This window comes from Ammodytes marinus (genome assembly GCF_949987685.1).
Source record: "Ammodytes marinus genome assembly, chromosome: 5".
NCBI lineage: Eukaryota > Metazoa > Chordata > Actinopteri > Uranoscopiformes > Ammodytidae > Ammodytes > Ammodytes marinus.
In genome coordinates, this window is record NC_137234.1 from 24,264,696 (window position 1) to 24,292,533 (window position 27,838).

The 27,838-nt window shown below is 41.0% G+C and overlaps 2 protein-coding genes across 2 annotated transcripts; one reads left to right on the top strand and one right to left on the bottom strand.

Moving 5' to 3' along the window:
* Window positions 1-294: 294 nt before the first annotated feature.
* Window positions 295-13,214, top strand: ttc38 (tetratricopeptide repeat domain 38). Its single transcript, XM_080028384.1, has 14 exons — window positions 295-374; window positions 881-958; window positions 1,102-1,183; window positions 2,154-2,325; window positions 3,296-3,469; window positions 5,850-5,925; window positions 6,470-6,589; window positions 6,746-6,805; window positions 7,049-7,087; window positions 7,693-7,774; window positions 8,485-8,650; window positions 9,687-9,846; window positions 10,365-10,438; window positions 11,860-13,214. The coding sequence occupies exons 1-14, from the start codon at window positions 348-350 to the stop codon at window positions 11,945-11,947; spliced, it is 1,398 nt and encodes a 465-aa protein (XP_079884510.1). The 5' UTR covers window positions 295-347; the 3' UTR covers window positions 11,948-13,214.
* On the bottom strand, window positions 12,988-26,965 carry tspan33b (tetraspanin 33b; the record flags this gene model as incomplete). Its single annotated transcript, XM_080028385.1, has 8 exons — window positions 12,988-13,063; window positions 16,081-16,242; window positions 18,042-18,170; window positions 18,577-18,672; window positions 21,873-21,947; window positions 22,135-22,262; window positions 22,779-22,836; window positions 26,870-26,965. The coding sequence occupies 8 exons, from the start codon at window positions 26,963-26,965 to the stop codon at window positions 12,995-12,997; spliced, it is 813 nt and encodes a 270-aa protein (XP_079884511.1). The 3' UTR covers window positions 12,988-12,994.
* Window positions 26,966-27,838: the final 873 nt, after the last annotated feature.

A 27,838-nucleotide genomic window follows, 5' to 3' on the forward strand; every position in this document is an offset into this window, starting at 1 on the left:
TTAAAGTATTCAAGCCCATGCCCAGATAACTCTGGTTTGTCAGTCCGAGTTATCCTCTGATGAGAAGTTAGTTTTAACTTTGCCCTTCAAAAATATATACCGTATATGTTGTTATTTAAGTGTCATACAACCCACAGTTAACAGAGAGGATTTTGGACCATTTTCTACCATAACAAAAAAAACACATGACTGAAAAGGTGTATTATTCAAACAACCTGTTCAAATAAAATTGTACACATCCTGTATGCACTTATTTTGAAAGCGACCCAACTTCCGGCCTTCCGACCCAACTCCAGCTGCTAGTGAATGAAAGTTGTGGAGAGAGGAGAGCAGCCAGTAACTTCAACATGAGCTCGAGTTTCAGGGACTGTCAGGTTCGTGCGGGGTCTTTGAGAAACAATGACAAGATGAACATGTTCGCAAAGAAGGGCATGATGTTTGTGTGGCGTCAAAAGTAATTAATTGGAGTTACGCTAATGTAAGCATTTATGGAATTGGCAGTAGCCTGCATTGTAGAGATGTCATGGCGGTGTGGAATGGGTGGGATTTAACTGTTTTCGGAGTAAACACAAGACGCACTATCCATAGTTCGCTCGCGCTGCAGACAAAACCTGTTATTAAAAATAATGTGATATGGATAACTGATAGGACTATTTCAATTTGGACATTGTATCTATTGGTACATTATCAGTGTTGCTTTTCTATCAAAATAAACAACAACATTCAAAACCATTATTTTTGACGGGCTTGGGTTCAGCTACGTGTGCTGAGATTTGAAAGGCAGCCAGTTGTGGCAGCAGCCTATGTGTGTAGCCTATGAATACAAAGTGACATACAATTTGTTCGACCTGCATCCTAATATTTGTTTTGTCCCTTACAGGCATGGAGGGCGGATGGTCTGCCACTGTCCACTAGTAGTAATGAGGCTTGCAAACTATATGACGCTATACTCACTCAGGTAATCAATACTCGACACCCAAATAAAACACAAACTACACATGCACCATGCACACACTGTTTTATTGTCTGCAGGAGAATACTGTGTATATCAGGGGAAAGCACAAATTACAATAATACATTTCTAAATTGTGTGCCTCCTAGTATGTGCAATGGCGGAATGATGAAACCTTGGGAGGATTGGAAGGATGCATGTCTGCTATTCAGGCAGCTGACCCTAACTTTGGTAAGTAAATGTGTGCTGGAAACTCAAAGTGCACCTGGTTTGGCGGTAGCAGTTAAACATGTATTTAAAAGGAGACAACAGTGCAGAAAGCAAAGGTTAAGAGTAAAGAATAAGAAATATATGGTAGGGACATGAGGGATTAAGATAATAATACATCTTTCCACACTGCAAATTACCTCATTAAAAATGACTGCCACCCTCTGTTATTTAAATAGACTGGAAAGTCCTTTCGTAGGGAGTCCTGGTTAGAGGGAACAACAGTCATTAAAACTCTCTTGTTATCTGTTGTGCGCCGGTGTTATTGAACATTGTCAAATTAAAGCTAAACATAATTAGTCATTTAAACACATAAATAAAAGGGACTATGACCTGTATTACAATTATGGAACTGAGGAATATATTCGAGCTATTGGGAACGTGCAAGTTACTTTTGACTTTTAAATGAAGCAAAATAAAAGGATAAGGAAAACCAATGGAGGTCTCTTGGTTTAAGATAAACTACTACAGTGCTAACATGAATCGTAAGCAATGTATTCATCCACTCTGAATATGTAGATAAATACATTTGTCTACACTGGTGTCCTTGTTTACACTCACTAACAGTCTGGGATAGAAAACAAAGCAGCTTTCAATCAATTTAAATTAGAAGGAGCTCTGTCACAAAAGTTTTACTGAAGCATAATTCAATACTAAAGTGAACACCCAGTAGGCTATACAATAAAATAAAATACACAGCGGATAAGCAGGGAACAATCTGATGTCATCCTGTGGAATAACTGCGGGGGCAAAATGAATTTATAATGTTTTGAACTGAATGTACATGAACAGATATTGAGTGGCCTAGCTTTAACAGTAAATGTAGACACCTTTTCTGGCTTTTAAGGAAAACATTCACCAGTTCATGTCATTTGCAGTTAAATGTCATTTTGAAATTTCTGACCAGTGTTGTGTTCTCCCTCCCCCCCACTAGTTATGGGCCATGTGATCAGTACTGGGCTGGAGCTGATGGGCACAGGGCTCTCCCCCCGTCTAGATGAACGGCTGGCCAGTGCCGTGAGGAGAACAGTGACTCTGGCAAACAGCCAGGACATTTCACCCAGAGAGAAGCTACACGTCAAGGCCATGGAGCTCTTCTCACACGGGTAAGAACCAGAGGGAGTACAGTAAATACAGTCAAACCAGAAGGATTCATTATTAGACTTTAGTCATACAAGGACCAGTGGCTACCCAAAAAGGTGTCTCGAACAAGTAGTGCTCTTTGAAGTTGTAATAGGGGACCCCAAGGAACATAATAGGGAATATTGAAGACATTTATTTATTTTTCCCCCCCCATTACACAAAACCTTGGAATTGTATCAACTATCAACTAACTGCAATATGCATACTGTATATTGTGTCTTGAAAACTGAAAAGCTTTGGAGATAAAGTATCAATTGATGGGTGAGAGTTATTAAATTAATAAAATCAGTCGCCGTTAAGTCCGTCGACATAAAATTAATAACTATCAATAATTTTAAAATGTTTTAAATAAAGTTTTTCGCCAGTTGTACAATTTGTTTTGAAGCTGCAATGTGTAGAATTTGAAAATATGAGACCCTGTCGCCCCCTGTTGTTTGCAAACGGCTAAATGTTTCTAGAAACGTCAAATTCCTTGCATCAAAATAACTTCAAATAGGTTATGATCACATTAAAATCATGCATTATTCAATCATTCATAATGTGCATTCAACTATTAAATAGTCCGACCAAAGGAGATACACTTCCACTGATTTCAATATTACAGGCTTTGAAGTGAGAGCTACGGTGCAGTCAGTCAAGATTAGGCCCCAATAGAGAGATCAGTTTAGTTTATCAGCGCATGGAAGGACATGGGTTCTGACTTATTTTTAGGCAACAGAAAAGGACCACAAGAATGTCTTTTATTTATCAGGCATTATTCAATTATCCGCTCCGTCTCTCCCCATATGATGCAGGTACATGATTCAGACTTTTATAGACTGATCTATGGATTCTGACCCACAGTGTGCACCTTTTCCATTGTTTGGAATTGTATGCATATTATTGCTCACAGGACCAAGGATGTCTGTAACACTGAGCAATGTTTCTTTATAGACAATTCTCCCAGTCTGCTGATGTATGGGAAGACATTCTGGTGGATCACCCCACTGACCTGCTGGCTCTCAAGTTTGCTCACGATACTTACTTCTACACGGGAGGCCAATGCCAGTCCAGGGACTCTGTGGCCAGGGTGCTGCCCCACTGGAAACCACATATGCCTTTGTCCAGGTACAGAAGACACCGCATACATTACAAGAGAACGTAGCATTTTGGATGTCTTTTATAATCGCATGAAAACTTGTTTACCTCAGTCTTTTAGCTTCATTTTAAATGTAATGGGAGTGAAGGGTGGGGGCTTAAAAAGTTTCTACATCATCAGGCTGGTTATACATTCCAGTGTTTCCCCCCTAGGATTGAGGAATAGCAGCGGGGCCATTTGGGGGGTACAAAGATTTTATTTTGGGAATTTGCAATTGTGCCCTGCAGGGATGTTTCAAAAGTGTGTGTCTATCTGCCAATGGCTGTTGAGGCCTAAGTACAAACTACATTTTGCACAGCGATGAACAGGGGGAAACTGTCTTGTCTAGTTAACATATTGAGCTTTCTCCAAATTTAGAAAAAAAAAATACATAGCCAGAAATATAGCCTTAACAAATTACAATCATGTACAGTAAATTTAAATAATTGAACACTCACTCCTAAAGGTCTGCCTCCAGCCTTGTAACACTCCTCTCCAATCTCATTTACTGTTTAATAAGCACCCTGTCCTACCATGCCCTCAATTCTGGGTTGGTCCATAAAAAAAAAGCTTTAGTAGTGGTGCAGTGTGCATCCTGCTGTCTGAGAGCATTTTATCTTTCTTGGGCTCTAAAAGAATAGCTCTAACGCTCTCTCAAAGGGGAACTCTGTCATTGGGACACCGTTGTTGCTTAAGCGCATAGAAGCATCAAGGTGTTAACCATTCCTAAGGTCAGTCTTCACCTGTATGTACCGTAATAATAATCTTGGTATGAGTGGATAGGACCCGAAGGAGAATGAACAATGAATAATTGTTAGAAATCTCCACTAGAAGTGAAACTATCATTGCGAGACCGAGAATGGAGTCAAGGTCCGTCCAGATTTTCTCTTTTTTTAAGTGTTGAAGACACTCAAGTGAATTGGAGGACTGCAAGATTGACATCTTCAGCCCTGTTATAGTCAATTAATTTGTGGGTAAGCAGCAAAATGAATGTAGGCCTAACTTTACTTTGTGTATATGCTTTGTGTAAATGGATGTGGTTATAAGCGCCAGCCTCTCGGTCCTAGCGGCTGGCGCTTATCCTAGAGTCTAGGGTAAGATGTTTTACTGACAGGTGTTTCAGCCTAGATACAAGTTTTTTTTTTCTAAAGCAAATAGACAGGTGCTATCTCCTCCCTTTGTGTTTTAGGTGGATTTATTCATATAAATATGAAGAGGCGTCCAAAGTGCAGTCTGGAGATAAAATGGAATGCTATCTGAACCTTTTTCTCTTTTCTCCTCTGTCACAAAAATCAATCCCTCAATCAATCAGCCTTACAGCGGGGTTTAAAATTCAGTAGCCGGACAGCCCCTCTGTGAAACGATCATAGGTGGGAAACACTGCATCAAATATATAAGATTTTAACGGTGTGTCATCACGATGAACTCATTCACAGTTAAGAATTTAGAAATTTGACTTCTGTACAATTACATGGGGGACTGAATGGGCTTTAATGCATTATATAACTCATAATCGTGGTGATGAAGAATTATCGACTTGAGTCTGCAGCCCTCCTCAGCTTTACAGAGCTTTATAGCGAGTTATGTTAGCTCATTGTTTCACTGACTGGCCCACCATTTCACTGTGTTGGTTCACTCTCCCTGCTCTCATACTCTCCCTGCCACCCAATTGTGGAGACTAAAAAGAGAGCCAATATTAAAAGAGAGCCAAAAGGCAGTGAATATTGGCCTTTGTTGAATTGAACTAATGCTAATGTTGCTTCATAACTGCAACTCAGAAGGTAATGGGTTTATGTCGATGTTGTGTTCACAACTAGTGTATGCTGCCCCCAGGAAACTGCATAACACTATGAATCTACCGATATATGAACACTTTTATGGGTGATGATGAGATTGTTTTTGTTTGTTCACATCCTTCCTTCAACAGCACGCAGTCGAAGAATAAAGATGAGTCATACCAAACATAATCTACTTCATGCTTTAATATTTAATGATAACATTCATGCCTTTAAGCTACTGTCTTCATTAGAGAGAGAAAATCCTCAAGTGTGCTGTAACACCATCACCACAGGAAAATAAAAGCCCATACATATTCCCACACAGCAAGAATGTGAAGGCAGCTATCAGCAAGATGGAAAGTTGAAAGGCACACACACAAGTCAGTAGCAATTTTAGTATCGCCTGTTTTTTTTTAGTGCAAACTGAGGTCATTTAAGATCAGCTGTCATTGTTATTGTCCAGGCATGTTCTTCACCAAACCACTGTCTGCCTTTCTTCATCCTTAATAAAAAATAAATTGTTGAGAAAGAGTTCCTCCTTCCGCCCTCTGCTTTGCCACGAGAAGTTCATTCGACGTGTTTGTGCCCGCAGCTATCTGAAAGGACTGTATTCCTTCGGTCTCATGGAGTCTCGTTTCTACGACCAGGCAGAGAAAGTGGCCATGGAGGTGAGGCTTTAATTCTCCATTCTATTTTCTGTTGTTGAATAAGTTGAGCTGGGTGTTCAGGCTGTGTTTGCATGCACAGATTGTTTCAGTTCAATTTGACAAGTACATTTCTGTCAAACACAAATAATAATCAGCTCTCCCAGCCCCTTAGCAGCCCGACTCTTCTGGTGCTGAATGCAGAGAGCAGCTTGAAACACTTGAGAAAAGAGACGAGGAACATCGTAGAAAAAACAAAAGACACTCATTTCAAGATTCAAGACTCAAAGGACTTTATTTGTCCCATGCTTAAACTCCGAATTACTGTGCTCGAAATTGAAAATATAGTGAAGATTAAAATGAAATAAAGGTTTTAAAAGAATAGATACACAAGAAAGTAAAGTACCAAAGTTATTGCAAGTATTTACATATGGCCATGTTGTTGAATTGAGGAATAGTATAAATAGATCGAATTCAAAATTAAAACCATTTTACCTGTAAGCAATGCAATATCCCGTATATAGCATCTAATACTCCTAACTACTAACTGTTCGACCACCTTGTGCAGGGTCTCGCTATGACTCCAGATGATGCGTGGGCCGTGCACTCTGTAGCCCATGTTTATGAGATGAAGGCGGACGTGGACAAAGGCTTGAAGTTCATGCAGAGCCGAGAGGCAGACTGGCAGGTATACACGTTTGGTTGTTGCTTTCGCGTTATGTTTTTTTTTCCTGATACATCGCATGTCAGCCACCCCGTGCAGTTCCGTACACTTTGTCAAGAGTCCGCCAAAATTCAATTACAAACAAAAAGATATTTCAAACATGTGTTGTGTATTTTCCAGACATCTGACATGCTGGCCAGTCACAACTATTGGCACTGGGCCCTATACTTCATCGAGAAGGTAAAGATTGTAATGAGTTTTCTCAGTCAAGCAAATAAGCTGGCGTCGGGGGCTGTTTGTGGAACTTGTATTTATGATATCCATTTCCCCCCGGGTAATTTAAAGTCTGGAGTTGATTATGTTGCAAGATTAATTTGTGTTTGCATCTGTGCAACACACTCTATCAACCTCACTTATATCTCAAGTCTGAAGTTTTTCTCCCATTCATCTCTCTCAAGTCTCAACCCCTTTCGTCCTTCACAGGGGGAATACGAAGCCGCACTGCACATATTCGACTCCCAGGTTGGTTTGTGTCCAAAGTTTTGCATCCAAACTTTAAATGTGAAAAAACACACACACACTCGCACTCATACTCACACACACACACACACACACACACACACACACACACACACACACACACACACACACACACACACACACACACACACACAGTCCTTTCAAGAGCACAAACATGGAGCAAATACACAGGGGATGTGGACTAAAAGCCATATGTTGTGCATGTTGGGAGTCAGGAAGCCAAGTGTGTGCAAATGGAAGTCAAAGTCCATGTAAATCCATAACATGTTTAAGTGCCAACTGACAGAGTGGATTTTTTTTTCTAACCCCTCTAAATATAAAGTAAAATCTTCATGTCTTGCGCGCCTTTTTTTTCTTTTGAAGAACATTTTAGAGCGTTTCTCACCACTAACATGACTTTGAACAGACATTGGAGTTGGCTGAATTTCATGAATGTTTAACCCTACTCATGTCAGGGGAATCCAGCAAGACATAATTGTGTCATTTTTTTCTTTCCTCTGAAAAAAGTCTTTGTGAGGAGGCATTTACATGTATCATGCTACTGTGTTTTCAGGGTAAATAGATAACGTTTACCATGTTTTCCAAAGGTATTCAGACGTTGTAAAGCCACGGGATCCATGTTGGACACTGTAGATGCCAGTTCAATGCTCTGCAGACTGGAAATGGAGGGTAAGATACCAGCTTATACGGGAAAGACATAGGGTCAGATCCACTAAAGGAGTGTGCCTCTTTTGCGTCCGCTAAACCTGTGCAAATGAGAGATAAAGATAGCAGCCAATTCACAAAGAACGCACAAAGGGTGAAATGCACGCCAACTGCTCTCAAACTGCACTGCCGAGTAGACAGAGCGTTGGGTGCGCCTGTTCCATGTGCATGTACTATATGTATAATATTTTTAAAAATTGCCCCCCGAACCACCTAATTCTCAGAGACAACCTATAATTGCCAAAGCAGTTATTGTGGTGTAATACAGCTGCTGAGAGACCAGTACTAAAACAGCGCTAATTCACTCTGTCTATTTTTCTCTATGTGTCTATGTCTCTGTCCCCCTTTCTCTCTCTTCAAAGCTTGTGAGTTTTAAATTATATTTAACTGATATTGAGTTATATTATGGGGGAAATCTACAGGCAAGGGGGAAGTGCATTAGTACTTGTATTGGATAAGTGCTCTGGATAAGTGCTGCTTTATTACAAACAATGTCCCCTCCTGCACCGGTGATCTGTGTGTAACACATTTTTTTTTGGTCGCTCTTTTCAAACTAAAATAGAGACTTCATGACCTGCTGACATTACATAACGTAACACTTTTGTTTTCTTTCGTGCCCTTTATGCAACCCTTCAAGCCATATTTGCGTGTTTGTTTTGCCTTGTGTGTGTCAGGCGTGTGCGTGAAGGACCGTTGGCGAGAGCTCATCCAGGTAACGCAGCCTCACAGCGACGATCACGTGACCTTGTTCAACGACATGCACTTCCTCATGGCGTCTCTGGGAGCCAAAGACAGTGCCACTACCCGCCGTCTGCTGGAGGGCCTCCAGGAATTGGCAAAGTGAGTCCCACACCATTTCCTCCTCCTCCTCTCCACTGAAACATCTCAATACTCTGTCAGCCTTACGTAAGAGCCACACTCGCCTTATGTAAAAAAAAAACTGAGACGGAAACGAGGCCATGCGTAGGATGGCGAGGCAGAGAGCACATGCAGAGAACTCCCATCTCAGAGACCGGGGTTCCCTCATGCTGCAGATGTACCAGCAGCTGCTACCACCACTCTCTGGAGTTTTGTGGTGATCCCGTGCTCTCCATTTAGTCTGTTTCACAACCCACAGAAAAGCTGCCATTTAAATCCACTACTTTAAGTTATCGTGTTTTCAGTAATATAATGAGTCAGAAGAGTTTGGGTGTAAAGCAGTTAGAAAGTCTATTCCTAAGTAAGAAACTGAAATGTTCTCTTCAACAGCTCTACAAGCCACGAGGAAATGTTTGAGCTCTGCATTTATTAAATTCCACCACTCATGTATTATGGCACTGTGTCACTTATATTACCTTGGTTAGGAAGGATTGTTTAGTTTTATATAACCCATATTCTGCCATAATGTCAGATTTTTTCTTTTCAAATGAAGGATTGCATGCTAGTCATTAAAGGATTTCATTTCATTGAACCTTTTCCCTATACAAATTACAGGAGCCCATTTTGTGTTGTAAAGTTGGACTGAGGTAACCTACACACCCAAACTATTTTCTCTTGTTTGAAAAGTCATTAAATAAATGTCTGTTTGTTTAAACAGATTACTGTTTGTTTACAATCTTTGCGTAATAAATTATACACAAGATGATGAGTCATTTCCAGGAAAAACAACTCTCGTTTTAATAAGTCTCTCGTATAAATGATATAAATATGCAACATGTTGCTTCGTCTCTGCTGTTGTTCAACTAAATGAATAAAAACCAAAATAAACATTATATTCACAACAAATATTCAACCCCCCCCAAATAAACCCACTGCTCTCGCACACTAGTTTCTAAACATTCAGTCTGCACAAAGAAATGTCTTGTCTTGTGTTGTAAACCACTCCTGTCCTACACAGAGAGCCCGGGGAGAATCAGCAGCATCAGAAAGCTGGGACTATCGGGGTCCCAATGTGTAAGGCCATGATAGAGTACGACCAAGGCAACTACAATCGAGCTGTGGAGCTACTCTACCCTTTACGCTACAACATCCTAGAGATAGGTGGCAGTGATGCACAGGTAAGGTCAACAGATACGGGTTTACTGTGGTTAAACTCAAAAGCAAACGAGAACAGCGAAACCAAAGTGCAAACCAAATTGCACTTCTCTGATACATACACAGTTGAAAACACATACAGCCATACTAGGCTTTGTGTTGTATATAGATAGTATCGATCATACTGCGTGTTTTCTTGAGTAAAACAGAAAACTCTGTTCTTAAATAGGCCAGAAAGTGAACGCTCAGCATAAGAGCTGGAGCCTTTCAGTCCATGGACATACTGCATAGTGTGAGAATGTGGAGCGCAACGTATGAATAATTAATCTCTGTGATGGATGCTGATGGACTTTGGATTCTATGTTCTTTGTGTTCAAAAAACTGTTCCCCAAAGGTGCAACATTGTGTATATATAGTACAAAACACACCCACTCTCTCATACACACACACACACACACACACACACACACACACACACACACACCCTGTTGGAGCAGGTTTGTGTTTACTAATGGTTTTTTTCCATTGCTTGTTGTTACAGAGAGATATCTTCAATCAACTGCTCATTCATGCAGCTATGAAATCAGAGGATAAGCACCACCAGAAACTGGGCAGGTAATGCACCACAGGGATTTCAGGCCAAACAGAAGGCTTCAATCTTTTCCAATTTCAGTGCTGGCCCTCAGTGCCATCCATGTTTCTAAGTGAAAACATGTCAAGAGATTATGGGAGCAAAAAAAAGAAAGATCTTGCACTATATGAAGCACATGATTTCATCATGATGCCACATAGTTGCTCGGGGCTGCTGTCCATGCCAGTCTTCTTTACTTGCTGTCTTGCCATGTGCATATGGAATGTGACAAGGCTTCAGAATGCATTCAGACATTCACGTTTTTTGTGTTGTACATGTAATTTCTAATAGATATATTTGACGTATTTGCCAACCAATCTATACTGAGTGACTTAGTGACTAGTTTTGAGATATGTTTTCATTTTTTTCTTTTTAAATCAAACACTAAATATTGAATTTACAAGAGAATTCAGACTCTTTGCTTCAGCATGTTTTCTTTAATTATCCCTTTGATGTGTTGAACTTAAATGTGGCCTCAACTAAATGTCAAATGGAAGAAGTTTGGAACCAGCAGGACTCTTCCTACTGTTGTCTGGCCAAACTGAGTAAGTTGGCAAGAAGTGTCTTGGTCAGAGAGGTGAGGCAAGTCTGAGTTAAACCCCAGTAGAAACTCTGTGGAGAGACCTGAAGACAAAGGCAGTTCAGACTCTTCACATCCAATCTCACAAAGCTTGAGAGGCTCTGCCAGGAAGAATGGGATAAACCTCCCAGATTCCGTATTCCAGCCAAACACCAGATACCAAGCGTGTTCCAGTGGCGCATGCATTTGTTTAGGAAGCGACTGAATACATCCATGAAGAGTAGACCTCAGATGCATCGAGATGAGGTCATGTATTTAGATGTGACTTTGTAAGATTAATAATGGTAATATGACGATGGTGAAGCAAAGTCAACTTTGATTTTGTACCGTTAAGGAAACATAGGCTGTGTGCCTGCCGTCAATCATTCCCAGGAAAAATCAGCCCGTTGCAAATGCATTAATGTTAACTATATGAAAAAAGCATTGTTTTCGCCGATTGTCTCGCTTGCTATTCCAGGTCATTTATGATCATCAGAAGAAACATTAGACTGTTTAATTAACATTTTAAAGTTCCTCGTAGGAGGTTTAAGTTTTAAAAAAGAATCTAAAAGGATGGTTTCACTTTGTAATTGTGGGTTATAGAGTGTAGATGGATGGGAAAATAAAATGGAAATTCTATCCATTTATAATTCAAATCTTACAACACAATAAAGTGAAGGTCTGCATACTTTCCGAAACCACTGTATACTCTCCCGTTATGTAACCAACATCCCCAGTGGGTACACCATGTCATTCTCTGTATTATTGATCAGGTCAGCCTCTCAGCATGTCTCTCTGAATCTGTGTTAATGTCTGTGTACTGTCTTGTGTGTTGAATTCCTGAAGATGTCTGCTGGTGGAACGTGATGCCGTGAGGCCGCACTCGCCCCTGACCGATCGTCTGATGAAGACAGTCCTAGCTCTTCATGACTAGACAGAATGCAAGGTGCGCAGAGCAGTTCCCATGCAAAAAAATGACTAAGCAACACCATAATCTGAAGTGCTGATGTATGGCATCAGGAAACTCCTTTACCAATCAGCATCATGTTTTCAATGCATCGCAAACTTTTTTTTTTTTTTTTTTTTTTATACTTTTTTTTATACTTTTTTTTCTTATTATGTTAAGCTTTATAAGTGAAACCATTTGAACACGGTTAACCAATATTAACCATCGGTTGCAGATTTGCATTATTAAAGCTATAGTGCGTAACTTTTGTATATATATGAATGTCGGTTGCAGTCAAGCCATCGCCAAACAAATTGACACAAGGTTGATTAGGCCTATCAGCTCCGCAATACTCTCTCTATATTTCTCAGTATATCAGTGTTTGCACACTGGTGTCACCCCCTGACACTGCCGCTGGAGCTCAGAAAAATCCCAAGAAATGTTTCAGTTGTTGATTCTACTGCTAAGAAAAAACCTGGACGTACAGCAGAAGTTATAAAAACATGCGCAATCACTGAAGGCTTACCTCATGTAGATGCGCCGAGAGAAGGGCAACAGAAATTACGCACTATAGCTTTCAGGTTGTAACCTTATATTAACCATAGCTTGCTGATTTGCATGATTAAAAAGCATCGGCTTCATGTGTTTGCTTATTTCAGCTAACATCTAAACAATTGAGAACAGTAAACTTTATTTTTCTTCTTCTGCATTTTATTAGCAAACATTACATTAAATATAAATCATTTTTCGGAAATAAAATCTCCACGTCATTAATCGGTACAAAAAGAAAAACACGTTCGAAACCAATAAATATACACTTTGCTTGTGTGATGACTATTTGATTAACACAATGAAGTGCAGCTCACTTTTAGGCCCGCAGGCAAGGGCACGTTAAGAATGAGAAATGTACTGAAATGCTGCAGTGATACAGTAGCTGTGGAAAAAAGAGAGAGAAAGATGTCCTTGCACATGCCAGAGCAGCAGAGTGGGGTACTGTACATTCTTTTCTTCCCCCCCTGTGTCGGCCCCGTGCTCTCACAACACCGAGGTAATCTCATCTTGGATCTGAGAGATCAGGATCTGGGACAGCACGATGCCTGCAATCTAGAGGACAAGCAGCAGTCACTTTAGATTACACAACAGACTCTGGAACTGTAGACCACAGACTTTGCCAACAAGCATCTTAAAAGTCCCCCTTGGAGGGGTGTAGAAATGGCCCTCATTTGGCAAAGAGAGGAAACGTTTCAAAATGAGATAAGACTGTTTTGATTGTCTAATAAAATAAACTCTTAAACTCATGTGTGTGTGTTTATATTATCACTCTGAGCTGATGGGCAAAGGGTTCTCTCTCACAGCAGGAACACATACAGCACATTCGGTGGTAAAACAAAGCTTTTTACATATTTTTAATGTTTAATCGTAATGTGGCTTGTGATCAAGACAAATCCAGTAATAGTGTTTAGTAAGGAATGTGCTATATATATATGTACAGTCCCCTCCATAAGTATCGGAACAGTGAGGCCAATTCCTTTATTTTTGCTGTAGACTGGAAACATTTGGGTTTGACACCAAAATATGAATATGAGACAATATATCAACATTTAAGCTTTCATTTCCAGGTATTTACATCTGGATCTGATACACAACTGAGAAGATAGCATTTTTTGTAAAGGAACACCACATTTTTAGGTGAGCAAAAGTATTGGAACAGATAGACTTAAAGTAAATTAAAGTGAATAAGACTTAATATTTTGTTGCAAATCCTTCACTTGCAATAACTGCATCAAGCCTGTGACCCATTGACATAACAAAACTTTTGCATTCTTCTTTTGTGATGCTTTTCCAGGCCTTTACCGCAGCCTCATTCAGTTGCTGTTTGCTTTGGGGGGTTACTCCCTTCGGTCTCCTCTTTAGCAGGTAAAATGCATGCTCTATAGGGTTTAAGTCTGGAGATTGACTTGGCCAGTCTAAAACTTTCCATTTCTTGCCCCTGATGAACTCCTTTGTTGTTTTTGCAGTTGTTTAGGGTCATTACATTGCTGCATGATGAAGGATCTTCCAATCAGTTTGGTTGCATCTTGCTTTAAATTGGCAGACAGAATGTTTCTGTAGACTTCTAAGTTCATTTTGCTGCTGCCATCATGTGTTACTGTGTTGTTGTCAAGATGAACCTTTACCAAAGTGATGGAAAGGCTAAAGTTTGGAGAAAGAAAGGATCTGCTCATGACCCCAAGCATACAACCTCATCTGTGAAACAGCCCATGGCTTGGGCTTGCATGGCTTCTTCTCGGATGGGCTCATTAATCTTCATTGATGATGTAACACATGATGGCAACAGCAAAATGAACTCAGAAGTTTACACAAACATTTTGTCTGACAATTTAAAGGAAGATGCAACCAAACTGATTGGAAGATCCTTCATGATGCAGCAAGATAATGACCCAAAACACACTGCAAAAACAACAAAGGAGTTAATCAGGGTCAAGAAATTGAAGGTTTTAGACTGGTCAAGTCAATCTCCAGACTTAAACCCTATAGAGCATGCATTTTACATGCTAAAGAGGAGACTAAAGAGAGTAAACAAACAGCAACTGAATAAGGCTGGGGTGAAAGCCTGGAAAAGCATCAAAAAGGAGGATTAAAAAGTTTTGTGATGTCAATGGGTCACAGGCTTGATGCAGTTGTTGCAAGCGAAGGCTTTGCAACAAAATATTAAGTCTTATTCACTTTGTTTTAAGTCTATCTGTTCCAATACTTTTGCTCACCTAAAAATGTGGTGTTCCTTTACAAATAATGCTATCTTCTCAGTTGTGTATCAGATCCAGATGTGAATACCTGGAAATGAAAGCTGAAATGTTGATCTATTGTCTCATATTCATATTTTGGTGTCAAATGTTTCCAGTCTACAGCAAAAATAAAGGAATTGGCCTCACTGTTCCGATACTTATGGAGGGGACTGCATATAAACAAAATACTTCATCAGATTTAGTGCACATCAAAGCGACTGGAATACTAATGCATCTTGTTTATGACAGGACTCATGGGTAATTCAGACGCTTCCCTCTTAGCGTAATCTTTGGGGAACCAAGGAGCGCGATATGAGAGCCAGCCAGATCCGGCTAAAGATGACAGTGAAGTGACGGCACCTCAATCATATTGAGGAGTAAGCACGCTAATTATTTAGAGGCAGCCTTTTGATAAGCACTAATTAGATTTCAAGGCCAATCTAACGTATTGACTTGAGCTATTAACAGTACTTAATGCCGTGGGATTTGAATCGTGCAGTGGTGCGCTCTGTGAGTGGGAGGTGGATTGTCGTCGCTATCCCTCCTTTCTTAACGCCCATAATAAAACCTTCCATCTTATAATATTCCCTGATGGTTTCTCTTGGATAGATGTTTATTTTTTTTAGTTAGTTTCAGTTTTTTTCATTTACAAGGTATATGTTGTTAAACCAGTATTATTTTACGTCGTCCCATTCGAAGGTATAAGAATAATTCCATTATGTATTGAATTATGTCATCACACATCATGTTTATTAATATTCAGAATAGTCCAGATGTTAGTTAAAAGTAAGATTATGTTGAGCAGGTGAAAAAAAAGTGTTTACCGATCCATACTTTACATACTCAAAAAATAAGATATTTTAAAGCTTTGATCACACTACCGTGATAATGTGGTAATTTTGCTTACGGTTACCATACCGTCAGAATATCATAGTGGCCCATACCTACTATATGATTGTATTCCATGTGAGTGGGTCTGTTCTACTGCAGGGAAGTTGTTGGAAGCTCTCTGATTGTGGAGGAAAAAAGGTGCAGGGTCCTGACTCTGATTGATGAAGTCTTGCTAGGACTATTTCACAGTACCGCTTAAATGCACCATGCGTGTCTGCGTTTGTTGGAGCAAACCCACTCCCCGTCGATATGTTGATTGCTACATGCCCAATGTGATGAGAGCCTCCAGTTGACGCCTTTATTGACTTGTGTGTGTGTGTGTGCGTAAGCTTATTTTTAACAAGGCTAGAGTCTTTTCAGCCGTCCGAGGTTATACTGTTTTACCCATGGCAGAGAATGCTACACTACCTGTATTAAGTCAGTAAGTGCATGTGAGGGGGTTACCTGAGGCAAGGCCAGACCCAGGGCCAGAGCCCCAACCAGCAACAGATGAGTTTCGATCCACATCACCGCTCTGTCCGCACAGCCTACCGGGTAGATTGACTTGTTTGCCTCTAGGTAGCTCTGGGTTTGAATCCCAAAACCGCACATAGTGTTGACCACTGCCTGTAACCCAGATGGACATAGATGCAAATAAGACCAAAAGACAAGAAACGTGAAAAAGTTAGGTAATAATAAAAGTGTGAGGGATCATCCTTTTTTGTCATGTCAACCTGAAATACTGGGAAAGTGGGTCTATTATGCCTTTTGCTGGCAGCTTTTTCCACTATCTCTCGTGTTGTTTTGCATTGACAAATTTATTAAGTACTGTAACAGCTAAGGGAGACTTAAGCAATAGCCTGCCAGCTTCAGGGACGTGGAATAGAAAAGGAGAAAATAAACGGGCGAAAGAGCGATAGCCCACAGCCATTGGATGTGACAAAAGAGTGCTCTTCAGTCCCTCCAATAGCCATGCAGTTACAGGCTACAGACAGCAGGTTGCAGCGCTGCATCAGCTCTCTGACTCGTTAATTAATTGATTTTTCACTCATGTAGAAAAAGGTTGTGTGATGTGTTTTCCGTGTAGCATGATGTTTGATCAATATCTACATGCACTCTTTAGTTTAGTGTGAGCACAAACCGGAAGGAGTTCTTGTCATTGGCCTTGAAGCCTTGTATGTGTCTTGTGTGAGTGCAAATTCTCCTATTCATACTTGAGTGCAGCATCTACATATATACTGATTGTGTGCTAGCATGCCTCCTTATCTGCACAAACTTCATTTGTTATTTATGTGTGGGTGAATGTGTGTGTGTTTATTCCGTGTAAACAAAATACCATAAAAAGATTCATGGAAAATGCATTCAATTTTGCAAGACAATCAACACTGCTTCAGATGTTGGTCATGTTACTGAATGCTGCCTATCAGACACATAAACACTCTGAATGCAGTGTGATTAGCTTGAATTTTTTGATATAATACTGAATTCATTTTTGGGGGGGGATTCAATACACCAACTGGAGCTGCCTTTTGACTCACCAAGAAACTCCAAAGTCACACAACAATCATTCATTCAAGCTGCATATTATTCACAAGGGAGAAACTGCTTGGTCATTATCCGACCAACTTGCCACAGAAAAGGAAAATAATACAATCATCAGTTAACACCTGCAGTTATAGACATATTGATGTTGCCTCCAGGCAAAGATTTAAAAAGCTTCTGCAGTTTGACATGCCGTTGTTCTTATCCACTATACAAATAATAAGTCTGTTTGTCATTATCATTGAATTCTAATGCAATTTTGTTGAGATATATATTTTTGTATAGCTTCTTAGTAATAGCAGCCAGTCAGTGTGCAGGGGCGTTGTGACATTAAAGGGTAGGTTGTTTTGTTTTGCTCTTACAAGTCAATAGGCGATGGCATTTTTGTTTCTCATGGGAACCTGTGCTAATGGTTGTGTGGAGCCGTGAACTTAACGTTTTTCACATTAATCAAATAAAATTAATCTCGTCCAGGCTTGTCACCATTTTTCTTCCCTGCCCTGCTGATCAGCATATATACATTTTTGTTCTCTTTCATAGCATCTCACATTTTAGCTATTGCTGCTGCACTAGTATACTTGTGTGTTTTGGGCAAATTTTTGAACAATAAGTGCAGGTCCAGCACCTGAAACTTGTTGTCAAAATGTGTCCTTTTTGACTGATACACCGACAGGTTTTTACACAGAGCAGCTTAGAACTCAGTCGCTCCACATTACTACAAACTTCTTTTTATACTAACGAATGGCATTCAACTTAATACAAGTCTTCTTCAAAACAGTGTTTTAAGTTGGAATCACTTCATTCTGAGCAGTTTTCCACAAAGCTTTAATATATAGTAAGTGTGTGTGTGTGTGTGTTATCAGGCTTCATAGAAAAGCACTCACCTCTCCGGGAACAGGAGTGCAACACGAGTAAGGCACAGCACAGCGCTCGGTGCTGGGGTTATCATTTGTACAATTAAAGTACAGGTTCCAAGACCAGTCTGTGTAGTTGGTCCAGCCACAACACTTGAACTGAGAGAGTGAGAGAGAGAGAGAGAGAGAGAGAGAGAGAGAGAGAGAGAGAGAGAGAGAGAGCACAGGTACATATTTAGAAAGATTGTTTTGGTCTGTGTGCTGTACATCCTGCCAGTCTGGGCTTCTCCCATGGGAAAACCCTGGCAGATGGAAGAGAGGGGATATCACGCAGAGTACAGGAAACTGTTTGTAACGTACAGTCCCCCCTCACCAAGGCTGTAACAACACACAGACAAGACATACAGCTCTGCGGCCTCCTGTTGCGGTGTGCTGGTTTAGAAAGCTCAGACATTTTCAATAAACCTCTAGCTGTGATCAATTTGCAGATGGCCGGCGGTGTGTGGATAGCCAGCCACAGACCCAAACACAGTCACTCAAGCTAAAGTGGATTTGGCCATAGCACCTCTTTCTGGATGTAATCCATCAGGTTCTGCAGATCGAGGTCATCCCTGTAGTGCACGATGGCTTTCTTCACAAACTTGCCCAATGCGTCCCGGGTCTAAGAAAGGGGGACATTAGGGGAGTCATACACAAAAACAATCGCTAACATGTCAACATTGCCATGCTCTGAAGAGATTAAAACAGTTTAGTTAATAATGTCGTAAAAATAAGCATGAGGTGGTCTTATCTCCAACCGTCTCTAGGCTCTTAAGCTGCTCAGTGACATGGGGAAACATTGATGGTTGTGTGGCTCTGTTTATTGCTGGGGCTGAATCTATTGCCTTTTTGCAAAAAAGAAAAGAAAGAAAGACTCTTTTGGACAGATGCTGAGGAAATCCACACACTCACGGTCAATCAGGTGGCTTTCTCTGAAATGGATTTGATCTACTAACGGTAGGCTACCTGATTTAATTAGCATCTAAATTAGTTATGTTGCATTGCAAGACCGTCCAGAGACAAATGAGCTTTTCAGGCAACAGATGCTATGATATGTGGTAATGGTCTCTCCCAATTGAATATTCTATGTTCCTGTATCTCTTCATATAGAAATAAACATTAATAATAATAGATGTCTGTGGACACACACACCACACTGTTGTTTGCATTATATGTGCATCCTCTATCTCAGCAGACAGCAGTGGGGCAGGAACTCCTGCTGCAGCGTACTGGCTGCAGCAGCATAACCATAATAATAAAACTGCTCAAGCTTCGGAGATCAATACACTCGATGCATACCAAATGCAGAGCACGCAGCGGTGGATAATTACTCCAACTTGTCCATTTGTTATTATAATGTGGGTCATTTTCATCAGCCCAACACGAGCCCCCCCCCCCCCCTACAAACCAAAAGCCCAATGAAATATAAATGAAATGCATCGACTTGTTGGGATAAATTGTAATGAGGATTTGCCAACTAAATAATGTTGACTCAGACGTAAGAATGGTTTGCTGCTTTACTTTGTTGGCTTAGACTATTATATCACACTCCCTTTTTCAGGGTTTTAATCAGTTCCTCCCATTGCTAATATTTAGTTTTAGTATTGGCACATATGGACAAATGGAGTGTTTGAAGAAGGTATGCAATGCAAATCTCCATCGTTTTAAAAACTCTGGAAAACAATGAGGTTATCCTGATCGAGTTCAGATGTAATATTATGCTAATGGGAGCGCTGAATGCTAAATAAGCTGCTGAACTTTAAAATTTCATTAAGCCAGAGATGAACTGCAGTGAACGGTTTGCTGAAGGCTTTTTCTGAATTGTTCGTAATTCCAACCCATGTTGGAACAGGTTATGTTGAAAAATACTGTGAGCTGAATGAATATAGCACCACATAATTATCCTGAAGTAATTTATTTTAATTATTTATTTACAGCCTTTTGCAGTTTTTCTGTCGGGGTACAGTGTGCTCGTGGGCCACCGTCACACCTCCACATGTCATTAGCGGGTAAAGTCCCCTTTAAGGGATCTGTTGAAATGGAACATTTGGTTCCACTTTGAAGTGCTGGAGCATTTGAATCATTTAGCGAGGAGAGGATGCTGGGAGGCTTGTTAAACTGCTCTGTTTAGCAGCAGGCAGTCCGAGGGCTGACAGAGAACACAGGGGAGAGGAGAGGTTTCATCGGGCAGGCACCGCGCCGCCACGCGTGTCTTCACATGTCGCCACCTCTGGCACTTGTGTTTTATATTCTAAGTGGGGCCCTAATGGCCTGGTACTGTGGGAGATAAGTGGATGCTAGAGGGCCCCACCCCCCGTAGCCTCTAAATCAGTCACTTGGGATTTATACTCAGACAGATACACAGGAATTTGCATATACGTTCATGTAGCCACTGCGAACAACCTTTAATACGGTTACACTCTATGACGATCAGATTGGAAAATTATTATCCAAATGGTGTAATAAAATAATCCTCCACGCAAAGTTATGTTTGTTCTTCATAATTTCTCAAAAATTTGTTTGTACCTCTTGAGGCAACTAAACTGTATTCAGATGAAACGATCTCAGAATGCAATATTGCTTTTTGTCTCACAAAAACAAATGTCTCAATTCCAGATACTGTAGATAGATAGATTGTTGAGACGCTGTTTCCTTTATGCATTGAATTGTGGGGAAAAACAGAAGTTTCAAGAACTGTTCTTTGTTTGCATACACAGTACATGCTGGATTCGGGACACTGCTCTGGACTTGTTGTAGCTCCTTCCTTTCCTTTGGGAATGTCTTTGCATTCGTTTTTAGGTCTAACACTTTTCAGAGTTATACAGCCCTCACAAAATAACCATATAAGCCTTTTCTCCTGGGGTAATGCAGTATCAGAGGAGAGCTATGGATATTACCAAACAGACTTGACAGTAATTGCACCATTCGTCTTAATTTTCTACCCGGTCTGGCTGACCTGATCATGTGACTGCTTGTGTCTCTTGTCTCCTCTTTGGGGACATTGTTATTAAAAATAGGAACAATGGCCAAATAAGACCCAGTTTTGTTTCCCCCACTCAGTCAGTTGTAGCTATTGTACTGTAGAAAGAGAGTTGGGAGGGTTTTCATCTTTTTCTCTACAATATAAAACCGCTGCAAACATTAGCATATGGCTCAGCAATACTGACCGTGTGTTTTATTTCTCTCTCTCTCTCTGTTTGCTGTGTGGTTCAGACAAGGACAGGACATTTATCTTAAGTCCTCAGTGGGCCCATGATATAATGGCTGAGATACCAAGCCTTATTACGTTTATACATCAGTTTACAAATGCGAAGAAGGTCCTAAAGCTAGGAAAGAACACAGTAATCAATGGAGCAGAGGGGCATTCATGGTCAATGTTGTTGACACTGAGGAAGATAATAACTGTAGACCAAGTGTCACCTTTTATAGTGACTTTATGTTGAAGGTACAGTCAGATTCTTTGTCAAAATCAGTGAATATCTCCTCCTGATCCGCTATCTGTCTGTAGCTACTGGGTGAACGCTGAAAAAAATCCACTGTTAATATACACACCCTTTGTAAAGTGTTATGTTGCTATCTACAGTTTCTTAACATACTCTGCGTATACTATACATACAGTTTACAGAGCGTAGTTTAAGTATTAACACCAGATGAGGATAATTTTTTTCAGTGCATACTGTACATAATACTGACAGGTAGCGGATTGTGAGGAGATATTCACTCTGATTTTGACAACATTTTATTTTGACAAAACGCAGTATCCAGAATTGCTGACTCCAACTTTAAGGTATAGTGCACATAATCGTCTGCGTAGAGACGTACCTGGTCGGAGTAGAAGAAGCCCATAATAGCAATGGCCAGCTGGGTGAGGAAGACCAGTGTCAGGCTGAAGGAGAACTTGAGGGAGAAAAGACAAGGATATTTAAAAACACAGTCTGACTAAGAACGATTCATAAGTAATTGTCAGATGTTGTCGTCACACGTGAGATGCAAAAGACTTGGCTTCGGATTAAAAGTTCTCTGTCAGCTGCCATCAAACACAGCAGTGTCATGTGTTTACTAATGTGTCTGTTAGGTCTATTACTGTCTTGAGGAGGCGAATGTTCTCTCGGAGGGCTCCGATGCAACCACAGAAAGTGATGAAGAACATGACCACCCCCACCACAATTAGGATGACAGCCGGGTCGATCAGGAACGTGTCCCGCACCGTGTCTGGCACAAAGACAGGAACACAACATCCCCCATTTAAGTATCTCTTCTCCTCTAGTCCTACCTATTTTTTTTTATCCTTAATCTCCCTTTTAATTTATTTCTTCATTCCTTCCCCCTCTTAAATGATCAGTGATCTGTGGTGGATTATGTAGGATACAGAAGCGTAATCAGCGGGATGAAGCCAGGTTAATCCTTTTGGTTGTCCATTTGCTTTATATTACAAATTGAGAGTGAGGATGATGAGTGCAGGTGAATTGAGGATAAGGCCAAAACTGGCAGACACACTTAACGTGACAAGCTCAACAGGTGTGCAGCTAAAGGAGGCCGGCATCTTGTACCAGCAGGGCTACATGTATGAAGGAACTGTTTAAAACACTACATTTAGTCACTGTGAACACAGAGCAGCCGCTGAATGGACATAACAAATCAATCAAAATGTCCACTTTCTAGAGTAGTAACACAGCTTGGTAGACACTATTTTGGTGTCTTTGTGTGTAGACAAAGTGTTGTGTTTACCTGTAGCTTTCTGGACTTTAGCATACACCCCAATTGCCACGATCAAAAAAGAGAACACCTGGGGAGAAAGAGGAGAAATTGTAAAGCTTCGACCACATAAGACCAGTGCTTCACAATTTTTGCTTAAAATATAATCAAACATTTAGTAGTCCCAAATTGGCTGCAAAATCAGGGTTGAAATCACTTCTGATGATAATGGTAATGCATAGGGATTCTGGATCCATAAGAACACATGCACATCAATCTTTCTCTTAATTAGCCATTGTGGAAGCTAGAAAATAAAACAGTCAGTCATTGATTGTTTTTTTTTTGCCTCCACTTTGTCAGCCCTGTTTTGAAACAGACTTTATTCGCACTGTCAAATAGGACAGGTGTGCAGAGATTAGTTAGGACGAGCCTTTCCCTCAGGCACTGAGTAAAAGCAGTGTACCTCTAGCTGTGGCAACGGGGCCAGTTTTTGTGTTTACCACAAACAGACAGATGGATGTCAGTGGGCGGAAAATAACAAACATATGGATCTCGGCTTGTAACGTCTGAATTTGGAGGGGCGTTCATTTGGAACATCGACGTGGAGAATGCATCTTTTTTTTCTGACAAACTCAGTACACCTGTGATTTAAAAAAAAGTCAAAAGTATATAGACAATAGTATTTCATTGTAGATCTGCCTGTCGAGTAGAACTTGACCTTGGCGATAAAATGGTGGTTTACATGCACACAAGCATCACTGAGCACGGTTGCGATTATTGTCATTGAACTATTGATCCTTTTTTCTTTCAGTCAGTGCGTTTACATGCAGACTCATAATCGGGTAACTAAACGAATAAGACTTCAACAGGACTTTTAAACTGCATGTAAACACCTTTATCCGATCTACTTCGCACACAAATCGGCACAATAACGGACAAGAGATGTCGGATAAGAACACCTAGATAAGTCGTTCGTTGTCGGCATTCTCTCTGCATGTAAACAGGGATCGGACATCGCTTATCGGACTTCTCGTTCTGTGCTTGTGTGCCTGCGCGTGATAGGCTACACCCATGGCTACACCATGGGTTATTGACGGAAGAGAACCGGACGTGGCTCTTTCAACACTTGTTGAAAGCATGGTTGAAAGGGCTACAGCGCCACCTAGCATAGTGGAGACAGCCATGCATCGGACATTTATCCGATATCTGAAAGGCCATGTAAACTCAGACAAGTGACACGGTCCGTTGAGTGTCTTGTTCGATATATGTGATAATCCAATCTGGTTGTGCCATGTAACCGCACTGATTGTCATGAACTGAGATGGACAGAAAGCAGAGAGGTGCTCTGTGTGGAGGGCTCAAGGTGTTGATCTGTATGAGACATGCTCTGTGCTTTAATAAAAAAAGATAAGAAAGAAAGAAAAAAAACACGAAAACATTACAGCAGCAAAAATAAAAAAAGCTCCCACTGCGTGAAATATTGAACACAAAGGAGACATCGGCGGCCCACACTGTGCGTGCAGTGGATGATGGGAAGGATAGCTCCTTTAATGAGGTCTCAACAGTGACACCATCCTGGCATGCTGGCCGTTTGGCGCTTTAAGTAATGGTGTAGCTCGAGGACATGTGGGATAAAGCCGCCAAAAATGTGAGTCTCCCCCGCTTCCTAACAAAAGGCTTCACAGTAAAGCAGCAAGGAAAGGAGAGAATAATAGGTGGAACTATACAGCTTCCAGTTGATTACATTGCCAGCTCTAATTTCATCCCATTCTTTGATTGTTTTTCTCACCTTGAATACGGGTCTGCATGGCCTGGCACTCATTCCCAGCCTCTGCATTCACAGACAGTGTCTCCTGATTACCAATTGTGTATTTGTCAACGTGTGTGTGTGTGTGTGTTTTTTTGTCTGTCTCTATACAGAAAGCCCTTTGTTCAGCCGGTATAAACACGGATTTGTTTTGTGTTCTGTCTGACGAGCCTGTATTGGATCTCGGGAGGTCATGAGGATCCGTGTCATTTTTTATTTGCCAGCCTTTGCCAGCCTTTCCCGGCCAACACATTTTTTTTTGTATGTGTTTGTGTGTGTGAGTCTGTGTCCTCTGTAGAAGAAAAATAATTACTCTGCAGTGGTACTTTCTCCCTCACATAGTTGGATCAATAATCTGCTCTGACAAGACAATAGCTAACAGAAGGCAAGACAAAGATGAGGCATACAATCAATTGCACATTCTCTTTGGAACAGCAGCGCATTTTTAAGGATATTCTCTGTTGAGTAGGGGTGTGTGCACACCTGCAGCGCGCGCACACACACACACACACACACACACACACAGTGAATGTATTTCCAGCTGTGTTTTTTTTAATGCTTTTCAAAGGGATGAATCAGGATTCTCCCGGCGGATTGTGTGCCAGGGTGAAAGCCAGCTGAACTGAGCCATGGGGACGCGGGGACAAAGGCCTGATGGATTAGGGCTGCAGTGTTCACTTCTGAGCTCGTGTCTGATAAACAAAGTCAACACACACCGGGGCTGCCATGGCTGTGGTTATTGCTGATTGGCTCCAAACACAGTAAGAGACTCCCCCCCCCCCTCGCTGTGTTTGTGTAGAATCGGATGAACTGGGACACGATGAGTGTGGAGACTCTACAGAGCGAGCCCCGTACTCAGAGCAGTAATTTGGTAGGAAAGTGAGGGATTCTGAAAAAGTCTTAACAGTGTATGCGACTGTTGATTAGGGACCCGGGGGGGCTGGCTGGATGGTTAAATGGCTGAACCAAAATTTCTATTCCTTTTTCTTCCCTATAAACTGTCCTATTTATCCCCTGTTGTTACACTAAAGCTTGTATAATTTGAAATGTTGTAACCTTTATATATACCATACTGTATATCTGTAGTTCCTCGCCTTTTTTTATCTGATATATGCCCCCCCCCCCCCCCCCCCCCCACACACACACACACACACACAGCTCTGTCCGATGACGTAACCTATCACATTCTTAATGTCTACATATGTTTGTTTCGGTTGGTTGTATCCGCAAAAGTGTCATGCTTCAACCTTTTATCCAAGCTAATCAGCTTTCAGTTATGTATACATTACCTTGAGCCAACTATTTTAAGCATCAATCCATTACTTTTTGCTTAATTTAAAATAACGTCAATTTCAACTGTTTATCATTTAATTAGACTCTACAATATTGTCTGTACAATTCCAACAGTTTGTTTATTACTTTTAGCTGTCCATTCAACCATTTACCCATGTAAAGAGTAGAGTACTGTCAACCATAGTCTCTGGTCTAGACCTGCTATGAACAGTGCCATCAGATCACTTAATATTAGGTAATGATTTGGTGCTAGCCTGTATATGAAATTGAATTTAATTAATTTGTGTCAACTGTTTAGAAATACCTCCCTTAGCTTGCTAACTATAGTTTTCATACATTTTCAATCAGATGATAACTCCGTATACAGTATATTAATTTAATCATTATTACATTTTTCAAATAAGACAAGTTACTTCACAATCTTATTTTCCACATAACCCCCTGCCAACTGCAGAACATCCCCAGGTTGGCAATCACTGCTGTGTGTGTATAATATGTGGACTCCAAATTGTGTCCAGTCATGTTATGCAACAAGGCAGCGTACAATACATTAAACAACAGCTTCCAGGCAACAGCCCTTGACAGAAAATACATCTAAACATTCAGACATGGACTACCAGCAGCCGTACACAGTTGTCAGGTGTTTTGGCGTTCAGTATGAGTCAGTGCTCAACTGATTTGCCACACTCAACGTTGGCTACGCTGATGTACGAGCAATCAGAGTGTCCATATATAACTGTAGTACATTTAAAATACGTAGCAGCGGGGAGGATGTGGTGCTCCTGCTGTGTGCAGCTTCCGGCTATATTCAGTGATATTTCGTTCATTTATTATTTATTTTCTCTTTTCTTTTGACATCCTTGGACACTCTTCTTTCTCTAGCAGATCTAAAAAAGTATTTTGGAAAGCCAAAAGTACCTGTTTGCTGTCTACTTGTATATGCCCAAATGTTGTGAACGTACAGCTGTATTTTTGTCAGCACAGGCCTTTGCTAAAAAGTAAAAAAAAAAAAAACATTACTCACCCAAAATAAGAAGCTGAAGAAGAAGAGGAAATATCTGATCCAGGGGTTGACGAAGGAGAACGTCTCAGCGCGGTTGAGATTTTGTTTCCTATCCATTTTTTGTTGTGGTTTCTACAGCTACGTAGGGCTACAGTGAGTTGGACTTCAAAAAACAGTCCCCAGATCCTGCCCCACCCCGCACATACTCAGTCCGCCATGTGAATGTGAGAGGTGGGTGGGGGGTTGGTTTGCCGGCTGCTGGGGTGTCAGGCTGCCTAAAAAAAGGGGGCATGCGGGCTGTGACGTTGCCCCCCCCTGCCATTCTGGTAGGGCCCAGAACTGTCTATGTGTATGCAGACGAGTCAGATTACACAAGAAATATCTCTGGCTGACTGCACCTGAAGGGCTACAGAATGGGGGTGGTGGGGTGGTAGGATGGCCCTAGAGGAAAGAGGGGCAGAGGGGCCAGTAACCCTGAGGTTGCGGTTTCGATCCCTGCCACCGGACAGGAGGGGGTTAGTTGTAAAACTAGTGGTGGCTAGTTTTACATCTACGGTGCCAACCATTCTCTACCATTGTGTCCTTGAGCAATGCACGACACGTAACCCCCAAACTGCTCCAGGGGCGCTGTACTGTGTCCGACCCTAATCAAGGACTCCCTCTAGAGTGGTGTGTGAGAGCAATTTAACTTAACTTTCAATCTCTGGGGTATAATTGTCAGCCTGATGCTAGATTGTTGCACCCTCTGTGTGTCCTCTCAAAGTTGCCAGATCCCGTTACATAGTATAAGACCCTACAAGAACAGTACCGTCTTGTTTCAATGTCAGTGTTTATTGCTCCTGAAAGGCTTGTGTTCCAGTTTACAAATTATAGCTTCAAAGACAGATTCTCTCCTGCAAAATAATTGAGAGTAATACCAGTAGACAAAGGGGCTGGATAATGACATCTTTGAGAGGAAGGACATGTAATGTAGTTAAATGACAGCAGGCA